At 42.8% G+C, this 18,308-nt stretch overlaps 1 protein-coding gene across 30 annotated transcripts in view; it reads left to right on the top strand.

Moving 5' to 3' along the window:
- The window catches only part of NRXN1 (neurexin 1), a 1,006,781-nt gene that overhangs the window by 127,179 nt on the left and 861,294 nt on the right, over positions 1–18,308 (top strand). For 24 of the 30 annotated variants that reach the window (XM_081854478.1, XM_081854470.1, XM_081854467.1 and 21 more), the window contains one exon: positions 2,578–2,607. The exons of the other annotated variants lie outside the window; for them this stretch is intronic. In XM_081854478.1, coding sequence (XP_081710604.1) covers positions 2,578–2,607 — 30 coding nt within the window. The remainder of the gene's footprint in view (positions 1–2,577; positions 2,608–18,308) is intronic. 30 annotated transcript variants of the gene reach the window in all.

The raw sequence follows: 18,308 nt of genomic DNA, 5'->3' as shown, positions 1-18,308 counted from the left end.
GAATTCCAGGCATTCACTTGCGGTAGGAATGTGCAGGCACTAATGTGTGCAAACAGGGATTAGGAACCCATGGCCCTCCTGACATTGCTGGACTCCAGCTCCCATCACCTGCAGCCAGCATAACCAATGGCCAGGGATGATGGGTGTTGTAGTCCAACAGCATCTGGAAGGCCATAGGTTGCCCATCCCTGAGCTATTGGAAAGAGCATTGATGGTCTCACTCTTGTTCCTGCAACTTTATGCACATAGGAGATGTTCAGGGTTTGGGGGTTTATTTGTTTTGTTTTCTGTCCCACCGTAACCATTGTATCCAAGACACCAATACTTATTTCAGCCCTTGCCCACATTTTTTTAAACAACAACAACAACAAACTTAAAGGCTCATTTTCACAGTGATTTATCGTATTGCAAAATACAATTTTCCTTGTGCTCTAAAGAAACCCAGGACCCAGATGGTGCTTCATATTGTGTTTCACTTGCATACAGGAGCTCTTCAGTTCCCTCTTCCAGTACCAGCCCTCTTATGACCCCAGAACCCGCCCCCCCAATCAATCTCACAAGCAATAAATAAATGAAAAAGAGAAAATTAAGGTACTAGTAGACATAAAACCTTGAGCATATTTCTCATGGAACATGAAATGATTTTGATTGACATGGTTTCATGGAACATGCTCTTCTAATTCAGGAGCCCACGTCTTTTGGAAGATGTGATACAGTTATATGTTATATTCATTCAAAAAGCACAAATTGCTTAGTGATTTTTTTTTTTCCAGTAGAGGAGAATCTTCAGTCACAGAGAACCTAGTACATCCAATTTCCAATCCTAAAGACAGTTATAAATCCACAAAGGAAAGAAATTGGAAAGCACTACAGTCATGAGCCAAAGTTACAGCTCAACAAAAGCTGCAGTCCTAAGCGCTGTTAGTTGGCATGAAGCCCCAGTGGGAGCTAAGTGGGACTTACTTCTGAGTAAACAAGCTTACACTCTAACTACAAGACTGAAATCATTACAAACTTCCTTCACTTAGTACACTGGAACTTATTGCAGAGTTGACATAGACTGGTGGACTCCCATCTTGTCTTCTCTAAAATCAGGCAATTTTTGAGACTGTCATCGAGTTTATGCTACAGGATCAGAATTTTAAAAACGTAAAAAACAAAACAAAACATGGTTTACTGCAACAGAATCCAAAATAAGATTCTTCATGTGTCCAGATACTTAATACAGATTAATTGTCAATTTAGAAGACATATTGCGTTCAATGAAAAACTTATTACATTGTTTAAAACCTTATTTCATCAATTGATTGATTATATGAAGTGGCATGTTTGGGGTGTGGGCTCTCTGCTTTTGAAATATTTCCTTCCTCCAGATCACTTGTTATATGTCTTATGTGTGCGCCTAATTTTTTATGTGAATTAAAAATCTCAAACTTAGGAATCTTACCTTCCAGCAAAAACCAGCATATTATTCTATTGCACATCTTCTTTGTGTGAACCAACCGAAAAAATAATGTGGGATGTACCATGAAATTGTTCCAGAGGGAGAGAAGCACACTTTTATAGCTTGGGGCGGGGTCTAAATGACTACTATTTGGATTTCCCCCCCCAAACCAATTTGCTAAGCATCTATTTATAAAGTGTCATCAGAGCTAAACTTTTGTTTAAGGGGATACAAGATGTGATATGCCAAATTTGCTTATGGGGGGAAAAAACCAATTCTTTTGCTATTGCTTTAGCTCATTTTAAAAAAAAATGGATTTGGAGAACTTGCTTTGCTTAGCCCAATTAAAACTTCAGTTCTCCACAATCGGCAGGGGGGCAGGAGAGTTAATTGGGAAACTGATTTCAGCATCAATGTACTTTAAGCACAGCATATTTTAATTTGGAGAAACTACTTGGTGCCGAAACAAAGGGATTTTCTCCCCAGTTACAATTAATGCTGATATTTGCTTCCATCCCAATGGATGACTAACAATTTTCCTGCTCAGGAACAGATCTTATTCTACTCAAATGTTTCACACAAACAAGGAGACATCCCTTGCATTATCATTTCAATGTGACAAAGGAATTATTTTGTTTAATTATTTGAAATGCTCATTTTCAACGAGGGGAAAAAGATCAGACCCAGCCCATTCTTCAGGTTGACACTGTTCTACGTTTGGAAATTCGGGAGGGGAAAAAAAAAGAAAGCTATTTTGCAGCTAAGTGTCCTCCTACTGGAAACGATGAAATTGGGAGACTGAGTGTTCCAGGAACTTGTTGAACTTGAAATGATTTTCTTATTATTTTTTTTGTCTTCAGCCCAACTTTAATGCCTAGGGAAGAAGCTGTACAGGGCAGCATTAATCTGTGTTAGAATAGAAGCCAAATGGCCCCTTTGCCCCATTCCCAACCCCACAAAAAGCATTCCAACCAGTGGTTGAAAAATGCTGTTTTAATTTTCCACTGTAATGGAAAACATCTCACAGGAAACAGATGCCTGTTGCAAAAAAACATTTTTTGGGGTCACTGTGACAATACCACCTTCCCGTGCACCCTTATTCATTGCTGACTGTGCTCTTGTTTCCCTTTAAGGTCTGGCGCACTTGATGATGGGCGACCAAGGTATGGGTTCTGCTCCTTTTCCACTCTGCTTTCATTGTTCCTTTATTTCATTTTGGTTTATTTCCTTTTTTCTTCTGTAGCTGCCTCAAAATCCATCATGGCAAATGATGGCCAAATGCTTGCGAGCTTTCTTGGGCTGCAAATAAGCACACGATCGCAGTCACGTTATTTTTTTTTCTTTTTGTTGTTGTTGTGTGTATATATATATATATTTATATACATAATATGAATAGTGCTACATAGAAACTGCTTTTGGTTTTTGCTTTATTTTTAATTTGCTCCTCAAATCTTTTGATTTCCTTCTCTCTCCTTTTTTTCAACTGTCTCCCTTACCCTACTTGCAATATAATAACTGTCAGCAAAAAAAAGAAAAAAAAAGAGTGAAGATCTGATTGGGAAATGGCTGTGTGTTTTAAGCACAACAAAGAGCAAAGGGAGCCATACTCCCAAGATAGATTGTGAAAGAGAAGAGTCTTGAGTTTGTACCTAGCAAGAGAGTCCTGCTTTGCATTAATGCATGACTGTTTTGAAAATGCGGAAAGCACTCGCTCCTGGCTTCTGGAATGCTAAGAATACAGTTTTGCAACATGATGAAATAAGTGGTGTTTCCCCATCACCGTGTACAAACCCCGCTCCCTTTAAAGTCAGTGTTCATGTTACTTCTGTGTCACTCGTTTGAAAATGAAGCATGGGTTACTTCTGTGTTCTCCTGCATGGACATGAAGGTTGCAAAGCAGCCATTCTTAAAATGCGACACCAATTGCATTTCCATTTGTCTTCAAACACTTGTTTCATGCCTTGTCTCTTTTCATGTTCTTGAATTGTGACAGCATTTACATTTACACACACATGACTCTTACTGTTGTTTCTCTTCTTTGTTCTCTCTCTTTTTTGTCTGGCAATGCTTTCTTCATGGAACCATTTCATCAAATCCATAGGTAAAAGTAAAGGTATTACATGACTTCCTTCCTTCTTTAAAGTTTTGTTTGAATGTCGTCTATATATACTTTCAATGTATGTCTGAGTGATGCAAACATATGTATTTAGTGTTGGTGCACTGTGGTGATGGGAGGTAGGTATGTTTTGTACTGTGAAACACTGCATCAGACTCAAGGTAAGGGGTTGCAAGTTGGAAAGATAGGCAGGTGGACCCTCCGACTCAAAAATCGACCACTAAGCTGAAAATTGCTGCTCTTATTTTTAAAAGGAAATCTAAAGTAATTGCATATAAATAAAGTCATTGTTGTCCGTACCTGATGCTTACTAGCACCACCATTATACCAGACAGTGTATAGACCATAATAGGTGGCACATTCCTTTTCCAATCGGTTTATGATCTTAGTGTCATGCATGGGGGGGGGAAGAGTGAGGAAATTGGCAGGATTTTAGGCAAGGGTTAACTTGTTGTAGCTCACCGCTCTGAGGAGCGAAATCTGTTACATGGTCTTAGAAAGACGCTGCAGAAGAAATGCATTGTGTGGAGAGATTCAGAGGAGAAATTGGGTGGGGTGGGGGGCCCTATTGGCTAAAGGAGATTGCTGGAAGTGTTGGTGGGCAGCTCTTCCAGGATTAAGGGAGCAGCATGGAAGAAGGATCGGAGACAGGTGCTGGAGAAGGGGAGCTGAAGTCGAGTCACCTTCTGAGGTATGTATTCTCTTCTCAATGCCTGGCAAAATGTAAAACTGTCAAAGGCAGCTACGAGGATGATACCACCAGATAGTGACCGAGTGGACAATATTGCTCCAGGCCCAACTACAGTGATGTGTAAGTCCGAGTGCAACTGGTTTTCTGCTACAGAAGCCGGTGAGATTTCCTTCCTAAGTTGTTATCTTCGTTTTAACCAACACCCTTTAAAATAAAACGGGGAAAAGAGATAGGAGAATCGGCAGAAGAGTGGGGAAATGCTTGCCTTTTATCCTTGTTTTGTTTACCTGTGATGAGAGAGTGAATCAAACCTTGTATGATATCATTTGGGTAAGTTTGAAATTGAGTTAGTGTACTGTAACTGAAAAAACAAAGTGGATTCCTAGGCATAGTGAAGCCCATTTTGTCGCTACTGATTTCAAAGAGAAAAATGAAACACAGGCTTGATTCCCCCCCCCCCCCTTGTTGAAATCAACCTGCTCTTTAGGTTAAAATGCCAAGGTGTATAATATGCCTAATTATTCTTTTTTCCTGGAGGAAAATTGTTTTAGCAAATTAATTGCAATAGCAGGATGAGCATGGAATGTCCACCCCCATAAGAACCCCACACACTAAATTTCACTGAATGTGTTATAAACCACCAATAAAACCCTTTTCATTCTGTTATAATTGTGGGTAGGTTTATTCTTTCATTTCCCTTCATTATCTGGGTTCTGCTGTACAGTGAATTCTAGACAACTCTGCCCCCCAACCCCCCCCCAAAAAAAGAATAGTGGCTATTATATGGCTTTTGAAATTGTTGTTTTATTTTAGCATCTTGAAATGTCAGAGACACAAAGTTAAAAAAGTAGCCCTATAGCCTATTGAGTCTGTGTTATGGTAGGCATAGAATACATGAAAAGTAATGATAGAGTTCTTGAGATTTAAACATCGTCGTGGTAGGACCTGTTGTGGAATGGTTAAAGGGTAGAAAACTAATTGCATCTAGACAGTTGCAACTGGGTTGCCAATTTTTAGGCACGTGGGCACATTTTGGATTTTTGAGCCAGTACCATGGACAGTTCCCTATCCCTATTCACTGTTTTCTCTCCCCAAGGACAGCCCCTCTCAGAGTTGGTCAAAGTTGGGTCCAGTAGAATTAAACTAAGCAGGGGATAAGCACATAGAGCTGGAAAGAGAAGTGGGAAAGAACATCACTCTTCCAACTTCCTCCTTCAACTCTATATCCTTTTCAAGGGAGGAAAAAGGAAAATGCCCCCACCACATCATGACTGGGGGAGAGGGAGTGAGTAATGGTGTGTGTTTGTGTTCTCAGAGGTGTGTTGGTGCCAGGGGGCAGTTCCAATGCACCCATGGTATCACGTTGCCAACCCCTGCCTTAAAGATGACCTTCCAAATCACAAGACATGTTTAAATTGTCACATTTTCTGCTTCATGTGTAGTTAAAAAAACAAAGCAAAAATCAAGAAGGCTTTAGACATATTTGTATCCCCTTTCAAGCTTAACGGGGATTGTGCCTGAATGTTCATCTACTGACAATATAATATTCAATTCTGTAATATTTGCCTATTGACAGTACGTCATATGCAACAGGCCTTGTGAAAGCTTAATGAATTTTCTCTGAGGAAAGCAAAGAAGAAAAGGATTATGCCTTGATGTCTAGTTAGACTAATTATCCGAAACCCATATTTACAGGAAATGTCAGGTTAAGAGCTACATGGAGAATTGCTCCCATTTCATGTCAAATGAGGATATGAGCTGTGATACAGCTAAAATAGTCCAACCACATCATTTTCAGTTTGACTGGGTTATTTTTCTGACATTTTGCTCTCTTGCTTACATTCATTCCTTTGATGTGAGAGCAGTGAGATGTGCGATTTGGAGTATTATTGATAATTTATATTGCATGCAAATTATTGCTGTGAATGGAAGGAAAAAGGGGGAATTGAAAATTTGCTCTGTTCATGACACTGCAATATCAGGCAGCATATAGTACTGCATGGGAAAATAGACGCACGGTACGTGGCAGCTTTTCTTATTTTTTATTTAAATTAACCAGCACTGGCCAACACAGCTTAAGAACTGGTTCTCAAATTCTCAATATTTATTTGGTGGGCTTGAGTACATTTTTACCTTCTTGCACGCTTACCTGGAAGTAAGCCCCATTGAACATAGTGGAACTTATTGCTGAGTAAACATGCATAGGATTGTGCTGTTAGTATACTATTATCCTTGGTTGAAAACTTTCTGCTGCAATGCTTTAACCCCCCCCAAAATAGTCCAGTATACACATATAAATTTCTCTTTCCCTCTCTCTTATCGCTTGGTTAATCCATATCTCATAACTCTCCACTCAGTGTTTTAGCTGTCTCTGCTGAAAAGCACTGTCTGAGCTGATACTTGGTGATGTGAAAGTTGTACCTGTGGTGACTCATCTTCTGCTGGGTCATTCACACACATGCGGGCTATTTCTTCATTGTGCACTCAATCAATATACATGTGTGAAATGACCTTTAGGAAGATTTATGAAAGAAGGCAAAGCCATGATCAAATTTTCTGCAATCCCAGATTATACCTTGCAGCGTATTCGACATTCATGTTTACTGTATTAGTATAGCGGTTTAAAATAATGAATTGCTAGGGGTATGCATTTGTTTCAAAAACAAATGAAAAATGAAACAAGGGCACATTCATTCATTTTTAATCTATTTGTATGTGAAATAAATTAAAATCCTTTCGTTTAATTTCTCCCATTTGTTTATTAAGGGGGGGATTTCTGAAACTGACAAAGGGGCACAACATTGCTTTGCATTGCATTTATATATAGTTACATCTAGGGAACTTTTTTTTAGGGAGGGGGATTCTTGGAGTGTTCTGAAAGTGTGAAGGCATGAAGCACTAAACACTGGGATGCTTAGAGAATGGGAAACCTATTTAATTGTGTATTACACAGGGACCCTTTCCCCAACATATCTGAAACTTGGCATGTCTGAGGGCTTAGGGGCATCGTGCAACATTGGCAGAAGCCATGTCATTTGGGTGGAAAACTCCAAAAGTGCAGGCATCAGAATACAGGCTGGGTCTTCATTGCAATAAATGTAGAAACTAAATGAATGAGATTGTTTAAAATAAGAATAATGAGACTCACGGGGAAAAATGAAGCATATGAGGCAATAATAGACCAGAAAACAAAACAAATGGGGCTGCCAGAAAGTAATTGAAAAATGGCATGAAAAATTTCCAAGCACCCCTTTTGCTGTGAATGATGCAGCTGCAGTGCCAGCAAAGCATTATGCTACGTGCTTGCTTTGTATTGCATTGGTATAGTTTGTTTGCAGGCCCCAATTCGTACAGCAGTGCAGTGTGCTTTGGGATTAGGCTGCTAGTGACACTTGCCTCTCTGGGTAAACTGGGAGATAACTCCCTCCCCAGCTGTACTTACCCCTTCCTCTCAGCCCTACTGTGTACCTCCCCCCCACCCAAGTGTTTTTGCCCAGGTGGAATGTGTCATTCAACTGTGACATTGCCTCTAGCTGTTCCTGGATGGAGAGATGCATAGGTGGGTGTCTTGACTTTTGCATGGCCTGTTGCAAAAAGGAATGCGGCAGAGTTACTGCCTGCCCACCCACCCCCTGCCCCAATTTGCCTCTGGCTCTAACCTTCCCTGATATATGGCCCTTTGAAAGTTCCCCACCATGGAGTGCCAGCTCTCAGTCTGAAAAAGGTTCCTCACTGCTGTTCTGTAGCCTTAATGCGCTGGCGTGACTTAACAATCTGACCAAGCGGTGTCTTGTGAACCAGCGTGCAGTGGTGGAGCTTCATGCTCTGGCACCAGGGGGTGGAGAGCAGGCAGGGGCGGGGCTGGCGTGCATCCTGGGGGTGTGGCGCATGTCCTGGGGGTGTGGCATGGTACCCGTAGGGGAGTGGCGCCCAGCAGGGGGGCAGCTGTGATGGCCTCTGCCAGTGCCAGCATGGAGCTTTTACAATAACTAAGCAGGAAGGCTAGGATTTTAGAAGGCTGCCGCTGGGGGGGCATTATCAGGACATATAACTGAAAAGTGGGTGCTTTCCGCAGGAGGAGAAAGTGTTTGCAAAAAGCGCTGTCTTGTTTTAAAAGCAGCTCTACTTTGCACCCTTTCTGGAGCCACCTTGTCATAGTGTTCCCTCCCCTTTGTTTCCAAATCTCTTTGACAAAGCCCCATGTGGGCCTGAGGCCTATGTGTTAGGTATCTTAGGTATACTGGCCTCATCCCTATATACCTGAAGGAGCGTCTCCACCCCCATCGCTCAGCCTGGACACTGAGGTCCAGCTCTGAGGGCCTTCTGGCAGTTCCCTCACTGCTAGAAGCCAAGTTACAGGGAAGCCCTACAGAGGGCCTTCTCGGTAGTGGCACGCTCCCTGTGGAATGCCCTGCCATCAGATGTTAAGGAAATAAACAACTATCTGACTTTTAGAAGACACCTGAAAGCAGTTTTTCATGTTTGATCTTTTATCGTGTTTTTAGCATTCTGTTGGTAGCTGCCCAGATGGGCAGGGTATAAATAATAATAATAATAATAAATTATTATTATTATTATTATTATTATTATTATTATTATTATTATTATTATTATAGTTTCTTTAACAAAATTTATATACTGCTTGATCAGAGTAAAACTTCTAAGCTGTTTACAGGAAATATTAACATTGTCCATGAAAAAAATTAAAACAAGTATCATTAAAACGACCAGTGAAATAAATTAAAGCACGTTAACATCTATCTGTTGTGATAGGTGTCAGGGTACTGACAACTTCCCCTTCCCACACAGAAGCTAGAATTCAAACATGGGGAGTCCTTTTGCCTGAGCTGCTTGAGGTTTGATGTAAGAATTCCCGTTGTCGCACCAGTTCAGCCACTTGCTGTCATAGACTTTGCTGCCAAGAGCATGATACAGTAGAGATAACACGCTTCTGTGTAATTTACAAGGCAAAGCAGACCTCTCTCTCTTTCTTTGAATATGTAATGATAATTTCTTCAAATGTCTTAAAAAAAATATCATATGGCATTATGAAACAGGAGGGCTCGCATATTATTTCAGTAATCTTATGCATAAGGATTGATTGACCTTCAAAAGTTATGCTGTGTTAATTTCCTGTATGAATGCATGGTAACGGAATTAATGAAATTAAAGGAAGGATTATTAAAATTTGATGTAAAGGGCATATGCTGGCACGATGAAGCATCCTCTCCATAACATCAGTGTGGGAACCAAAGCCCAGACTTTAATATCACTAATGTTTTTACACCAGTGGTTCCCAAACTTTTCCGGGCCACTACACTCTTTGCTCTATAAACTCGTCTCCAGTTCCCATTACCCTATAAAAAGCATTATTCAGAATAAACGTTTGTAAGACCCACTGAGGAAGATAATAGTAGGATAATATTTTATTTTTTAAAAAAGAAGTAATTTATTGAACTTTTAAATTAAAACTATTTAGTTTTATTCAACAAAATTGATGAGCTTGATTCAGTGATTCCAGCTTTTCAAAGTCCGATAGTCATTTAAACCCCCAGCCCCCTCCCCTGCCACCCCCTTGCCTCTTAGCACCCCCACTAGGTAACCCCCCCACTGACCCACATGCCCTGCCCTCTTTGGGAACCACTGCTTTACAGTCATGTTAGTTATGTCCCTCTTTGACCAAGGACCATATCTGGAGTGAAAAGGAGAATGGAAAACATTTTCTCTGGTTTTCTGCAACACAAAAAAACTAAAGTACTAAAGACAGTACTGTGCACTGTCTTTGAACCATGTAGCCAAGTGCTCTTGCTATATTGTTTTAGATGCCTGCTGAAAACTAATAAAAATAAAAATCGCCAAGCCTACTAAGACATAATATAAATTGTTGTTGTTGTTGTTTAGTCATTTAGTCATGTCCGACTCTTTGTGACCCCATGGACCAGAGCATGCCAGGCACTCCTGTCTTCCACTGCCTCCCGCAGTTTGGTCAAACTCATGCTGGTAGCTTCAAAAACACTGTCAAACCATCACATTCTCTGTCATCCCCTTCTCCTCTCCTTGTGCCCTCAATCTTTCTCAACATCAGGGTCTTTTCCAGGGAGTCTTCTCTTCTCATGAGGTGGCCAAAGTATTAGAGCCTCAGCTTCAGGATCTGTCCTTCCAGTGAGCACTCAGGTCTGATTTCCTTAAGAATGGATAGGTTTGATCTTCTTGCAGTCCATGGGACTCTCAAGAGTCTCCTCCAGCACCATAATTCAAAAGCAATAATATAAATTGGTTTATGTATATTTTGGTTATCTTGCTGGTCTGACCTGCACTTTATTGATAATTCATTATGTGTGTGATTATGTGGTCTGTATTCCCCCCTAAAAACAAACAAACAAACAAATATAAATAAATGTTGTCATCCAGAGATAGGGGCTGTCATGGAGGTCAACACCCTTTCCCAACAGATTCATGGGAGGCAGTGTAGGTCTTGAACCACTGCCTGAGACGGGTGATCAATTATGTGTTGGCAAACAAATTGAGGCTTAATCCAGACAGAGTAGAAGTTCGTTTGGTCACCAGGAGAAGTGATTATGGAGCGCACTGTTTTGGATTAGTTGCATGCTCATTAAAAGGTCCTGGGACTCTTTATTTTGTGGGTGAGGGGAGGGATGTTATTATGCCTTAAAATATTTATATCCTGTCTTTTGGCCTCTCCAATGGCTCACAGTATCACATAAAACAATATATAAAGGGTAAAGGGACCCCTGACCATTAGGTCCAGTCGTGACCGACTCTGGGGTTGTGCGCTCATCTCGCTCTATAGGCCGAGGGAGCCGGCGTTTGTCCGCAGACAGCTTCCGGGTCATGTAGCCAGCATGACTAAGCTGCTTCTGGGGAACCAGAGCAGTACATGGAAACGCCATTTACCTTCCCACCGGAGCGGTCCCTATTTATCTACTTGCACTTTGACAGGCTTTCGAACTGCTAGGTTGGCAGGAGCTTGGACAGAGAAACAGGAGCTCACCCCGTCGCGGGGATTCGAACTGCCGACCTTCTGATCAGCAAGTCCTAGGCTCTGTGGTTTAACCCACAGTGCCACCTGCATCCCCAAAACAATATATAACTGTCTGTAAAACACACACACACACACACACACACACACGATGAATAAATAATAATACTAGGCAGAATCATAATAATACACACACACACACACACACACACACACACACACGATGAATAAATAATAATACCAGGCAGAATCATGGAACTGTAGAGTTGGAAGGGACCCTGAGAATTGTCTAGTCCAGCCCCCTGCAATACAGGAATATGTAGTTGTCCGCTACAAGGATCAAACTTGCAACCTTGGCGTTTTCAGCACCATGCTCTAATTTCAAAACAAACTCAGAAGTTCCAGCGGTGGTGTAGGTTTCCCTACAAATCCATACAGAATCTCTGGACCAGGCTTTAGAAACCGCTGTCTCAAAGTGCTCATAGCCCTAGCCTGGTGTAGCAAATATTATTTAGCAAATAATGGTGGATTTTTTTTTTGAGGTGATGCATTTAGGGGAGTTTAGTAAGAGTGCAGTCCTATGCAAAGGTAAGCCTCATTGCGTTTGCTGTTGCGTAACCTCAGATAGTTATGTGTAGAATTGCACTGAAGAGCTTAGGCTCAGAATTAGCCTAAATAAAAACAAGTTATTTAGCATTTTTCTCAGCCCTTCTGTTACCTGCTGCCCCCACCCTCAGAAACCCAGCAAGTCTGTGTCATCACCATCCATAAATAATCTTTATATATATATATATATATATATATTTGGGAATACACCAAGTCTTTTTCAAAAAAAAAAAAAAAAAAAAGTCCTAGAAGACTTTTGGAAGTCATCCAGTTCTACTAACCCTTCTGACTTCCTACCTCAGAATTACCAAGTCTAGGAGCCTCCTGCCCAGGGACATAAATCATTTTAGCAAGTGTGTCATCTCTGCTGTTCGCTCAGAATGAGAATAAGATTTGCTTTTTTAAAATTCACATTTCCAGCATGAGAGATACAGAAGAGGCAAGGGGATATCTTCTACGGCACCAACGACTACTGGTTAAAAAGAGCATGCAAGCATTCAGCTACTCACAATCCGATCCAGTGAGCCAGGATCTCACCTTGCCTGTTTTCATGGAATTCCACCTCTGTGAACCATATAGCATCATCAACTTCTGTTATTAATTATTACAATAAACGACACACACACAAAAATCAGCACACAATATCAGTTTGTAAGGAAAGGAGGCACGGAAAACAAGAGTTGAAAGGTTCTCAAAGTGTCCAAACAACCACCTTTGAGAAGCTTACATTTGTATTCTAGCCATTATCCAAGAAGCTCGAGGACATTTGAAGATTCTACCCCATCCCAATTACTGTTACAGCAATCCGGCGAAATAGGTTCCAGCAGGAGTTCTAAGAGGATCACTCTGCTCCCCATTCAGACACACAAGAGGCAAAGTTTAAGGGCGCATTCCAACCAAGCAAAAATTGTGTGAAGTGTAAAGACTGGGGTGTGTGTGTGGCCTGGAGACAGTCTGGGGAAATTTCCAGGCCAAGCATGGGAGAAGCTGGATGTGGCTCCCCCACCCCACCCCATGATCTTCATGGCTGAGAGAATTTGAACTGGTTCTCCCTAGTCTTCATTCAGTAATTTACTGTCAAGGGTGCTTCCCAAACAAAGGAATGTGCATGGCAGGTAGTTAAGTATTTATTGCCAAATATAATACAGTTGCTTCTACACCTCTGGATATCCACATACAGTCATACGTCGGGTTACAAACGCTGTGGGTTGCACTTTTTTGGGTTGCAAACCGCGCCAAACCCAGAAGTACCGGAATGGGTTACTTCCAGGTTTCGGTGCTTGCACATGCGCAGAAGCGCGAAATGACGTAATGCACGTGTGCAGATGCGGCACTTCTGACTGCGAATGCTGCAGGTTGCAAACGTGCCTCCCGCACGGATCATGTTTGCAAACCGAGGTATGACTATACGCTAATCTAACTACTAGGCAGCTATTCCCAGGTCCACACTCCATGGAACAGTTGCACCACTCCCTCTCCACCGGTATCTTTCACTGACAGGCTGCATGCACCTAGCCAGAGAGAGCATCATGGTGGAAACTTCCTCTGCTCACCTGTCAGAGCTGCCTCTAGGTCCCAGCTCACAGAGGACCAACGCTAGGCTGTCGTAATGTACAAAAGTCTTTATTGAAGTTCAGTTTCCATTTCACAGCCGCAGCGTGCAGCCCTACGTCTTAAACTCTAGATCGGCGAAGTCCCGTCTGAGTCTCCTCCCCTCTGACACCAGTTCAAGATCCTAGCCCTGCTCCACCTTTTCCGCTGCTCTCTTCTCCTCTGGGTCCTCCTGCCCGCTGGGGCATTGCCCTTTCTGGACTCTTCCGACGCTGAGTTGCTTAGCTCCTCCCCCTCCCTCCGGCGGGCTTTAGGACCCGGTTCCCAATCCTCATTCTCTGCTGTCCCGCGCTCCTGTACATTTGAACTTGCCTCTCGCGCCAACCCAGTGACCTTTCTCCTAACCGTTACACTACTTCTGTCACTGCTTCCCTCTTCCGGGATACTGGCCGGATCTGACCTCCCCTCCGTTGTCCGACTCTCCGATGGAGGCGTGGTCAGCTCTGCCTCGTCTTCTCTCCCTGGTGGGGAATGCACTGGCCCCGATACTTGGGACTCTTCCCCCCCACTCTGCTCTGGTGGGGAAGCTGGTCCTGATTTCCAACTACCTGCTCTGGGAGTCCCTGCTGCCCCCTTGCTCCTGGGGCGTTCCCCTTGGGAACCCCCTACCCCTGGCCACTGGCGCCCCCTTCTGTGAATCTTCCGATTCGCTGGAGAGGCTCATGGAATCCCTCGGACCACTGTCATCTCCTACGCTCCCCTCGGATTCCTCCCCCTCGCTCTCCATTTCCTCCCCCTCCTGTGCCCCTGCTCCTGAGCCCCTGACATCACCCCTTTTCAATTCCATCCTGGTTCTGGGAGACAGTGCTGCATGAGAAGAACTTGGCCCTTCACTTCCCTGACTTGCCTTTTCCTCCTCTTCTTCTGACCCACCCTGTGCTCCACCCTTCAGCTCTGAAGTTTCCCCTGCCCCTGACTCTTTCCTCCTGGCTGGTACAAGTCTCCACAAACCACTGTCCCCCCTCTCCTGAGTCAGACCCCAGCCCCTCTTCCCCCAGTGCACACTCGTCATCATCCTGCCTGTCTCTGACATCTAATTACCATATTAAAAATTATTTCTGTACAGTGGTGCCCTGCAAGACGAATGCCTCGCAAGACGAAAAACCCGCTAGACGAAAGGGTTTTCCGTTTTTCGAGGCGCTTTGCAAGACGAATTTCCCTATGGGCTTGCTTAGCAAGACGAAAACGTCTTGCGAGTCTTGCGAGTTTCCCCCCTTCCCCCCCTTTTTCTAAGCCGCTAAGCTGCTAATAGCCGCTTAGCCGCTAAGCCGCTAATAGCCGCTAAGCCGCTAATAGTGCTAATCCACTAAGCTGCTAATAGGGATGCTTCGCAACACGAAAAAACCGCAAGACAAAGAGACTCACGGAATGAATTATTTTTGTCTTGCGAGGCACCACTGTACTATAAACATCATCTTCTAATTCAGTGGTCCCCAATTGGTGGTTTGTGGACCCCAGGGGGGCTAGGTAACCTACCCAGGGAGTCTGTGGCACCATTCACATAACAAAAACTGCCATACAGATATCTAAATTGTCAAAAGTAGGGGATTCATGGGTTGGACTTTGGAAAACAGGGGGTCTGCAGGACTTAGCTTATTGGGAACCACTGTTCTAGATGGTTTACATGGAAAATTGCATCTGCTATACAAAATAGCTTCTATTATGAAAAAAGGGGGCACACAAGATAGCAATATTGTTTGAGTCTTAATTGTTTTATCGTATTTACTGCTTGTTCAGTATTTACGGTTTGAGATTCAGCCCTAATATGCCTCTTGCAGTCATACAGGGATAAGGGAGTTCAAGAACCTCAAGCACCCTCCCCAGGCAATTCACCCCTCACTGATTATGTTCTGTGTCTTCCTTGAGTGGTCTCTGGAGCAAACAAGACATGACTACAGTGGTCTTAAAGAATGTGCACATCAGGACTATATGGGGTGGGAGACTTTAACTCTTCTTCTTAATTGGACTTCAGCAAATAACTTCGCTTCGGTAGGTGCCTACCTGTTTGACATTACTGTAAAAATAAACATGGGTGCAGGCACATGGGAACTCTGGTTGTCTGAGTCCACTCAACTATTCTTTCAGCCTTCCCGCTGAATGTAATTCAGCCAAAGATATAGCAAGGAAGGTCTTCTTGTCCAACCCAGCCGTCTCTTTCCTCATGAAGTGTGGCATATAAAATCTTCGCACCTATCTATGTCAAACTAATTACCCACCGTGAGACACAAAGAAAAGCCCTGAACATTTGTATCTAGCTGTAATTCTCCTGAGACAAAAAAACACAAAAAACCTGGAAAACAGGCCAGAGAGAGATCTAAAAATATATTTCCTAATACTCTTACCAGCTAAAGGAGATAGTAAGGAGCCCTTCCGTTTCCTGAGCAATAATAATAATGATGATGATGATGATGACAACAGGTAGTTTCACAGAAATATAACTGTGTTACAATAATAATAATAATAATAATAATAATAATAATAATAATAATAATAAATTATTTATATCCTGTCCTCCCCAGCCAAAGCCAGGCTCAGAGCAGCAATAAAAGTAACACAGTTTACATAAAATCACAATCAATTAATTAAAATACATTCTAAAATCAATTCAGAATCAGATTAATGGCAACCATTGGGCTAGAGTTCTATGAGGATGTACCAAAGGAGAACATCCTGTTGTGTATGCATAGGTTAGAATGCCATGGGGGAAGTACATAGAGAACCATATGGGGCACATTGGTCACTAGAGTTCTGGAGCCAATGTTCTGACTGGTAAATTCAAGGAGGTTAAGGCTTTCGCTAGCTACTAACCATGGTGGTTTTATTCTGTGTCCACTGTCAGAGGTGGTGTGCTGGAGATCACAAGTGGGCACAGTGCTGCTTCACTCAGGTCCTCCTTGTAGGGTTCCCCATTGACATTTGGCTGGCCACTTTGAGAAAAAGGATGCTGAACTCAATGGGCCTCTTGTTTGATGCAGCAGGGCTCTTTCTCATATAAACTCCAGCACTCAGCAGCTAACCTTTCCCACAGCAGATAAGGGAAAATGAGGCTGAGGTTACAAGAAAGGAGATTCTGATTAATCATCAGAAAGAACTTTCTGATGGAAAATGCTGTTTGGCAGTGGAACAAACTCCCTCGAGAGGTGGTGGACTCTACTTCCTTGGAGGTTTGTTAGCGATCTGTCTTGGATGCTTTAGCTGAGATTCTGCATTGCATAGAGTTGGAATGGATGCCCCTCTGGGCCCCTTCCAACTCCACAACTCTATTATTCTTCAGAAGGTCAAGCTACACATTGCATTTCAGGTGCCCCCCCATCACCCATCAACAAGCAGCATCCTTGGCAATAAATGTATTGCATTGGAGAAAGGACAGAAGGGGTGCTGCATTTCTCCACTTCCAAATGCTTTCCCCTATGAAATTTCCGTTCCCAAATGACTTTGATGTCCCTCAATGTTCTGGAGCTGTGTTCACTTCACCAGCATGGGTCTGGAATCATGAAGGTATAAAAGCAGCTGGCTGGGTGGGTGGTATTTTCAGGTGGAAATAGGTTGCCTGAGGAAGGTTCTGCCCTCCTTCTCCTATGTGATTACACTTCAGGGTGATTCAGCCAAACATAAACAGTGTTTGCCTAACAGTACTTTTTTTTAAAAGTCTCTGCAATTAAGTTTGATGGAACTTCTCTTTGGATAGTGTCAATGTGGTGTTAATAAAGGCCCTCTTCCAGTATGTTAAGATCTGCTAGGTAGGCTCCTCTCCCAGACTCTGAGCTTATTATAACTCTGATATTATTATTATTATTATTATTATTATTATTATTATTATTATTATTATTATTATTATTATACCATCCTATACCTAGAGGTCTCAAGGCGGTTCACAGAACAAAATCAAAATATAAAACTAGAAAATATGTAATCAAAATAAAAACAACAACCCATTATCCCCCCTCCCCCAAAAACCCACATTTTAAAAGGGCATAGGATGTCAGTCAAATCATCCAGGAATGTTTTTGCCTGGTGCCTAAAGGTGTGTGATGAAGGTGCCAGGTGAACTTCCCTGGGAAGAGCATTCTACAGATGGGGAGCCATTGCAGAAAAGGCCCGTTCTCATGTTGCCACCTTCTGGACCTCTCAAGGAGGAGGCACACAAAGAAGGGCCTAAGAAGATGATCTCAGGATCCGGGTACGTTCATAAGGAAAGAGGCAGTCCTTGAGGAAATACAGTCTTGAGCCATTTAAGGCTTTATAGGTCAAAACCAGCACTTTGAATTGGGCCTAGAATTCTGCACCAGCTGAAGTTTCCTAAGTGCCTTCAGAGGCAACCCTACATATAACACAGTGCAGTAATCTAGCCTTGAAGTTACCAGAGCATAGACAACAGTGGTTAGGCTATACCGGTCCAGAAAGGGGCGTAGCCAAAGCTGGTGGAAGGCACTCTGGGACCACTGAGGGCACCTGAGCCTCAAGCAACAGCAAAAGATCCAGGAGTACCCCCCAAGCTATGAACCTGCTCCTTCAGAGAAAGTGTAACTCCATCAACAGCAGGCGATCTCCCACCCATCTGGTCTAGGGAACCACTCACTAACAGTGCCTTATCTGTATTGAGTTTCAGTTTGTTGGCTCTCATCCACTCCATTACTGAAGCAAGACACTGGTCCAGCACTTCCACTGCCTCACCTGCAGATGTAAAGGAGAAATAGAGCTGAGTGTCATCAGCATACTGTGGACAATGTACTCCAAACCTCCAGATTTCATGTAGATGTTAAACAACGTGGGGGATAGGATTGAGCCCTGCAGAACCCCACATGGAAGGATCCACAGCTGAAAAGCATTCCCCAAGCAA

The sequence above is a fragment of the Podarcis erhardii genome (genome assembly GCF_964252035.2).
Source record: "Podarcis erhardii genome assembly, chromosome: 3".
NCBI lineage: Eukaryota > Metazoa > Chordata > Lepidosauria > Squamata > Lacertidae > Podarcis > Podarcis erhardii.
The sequence above is the reverse complement of the archived record's forward strand: the minus strand, read 5'-3'. Positions and strand labels throughout refer to the sequence as shown.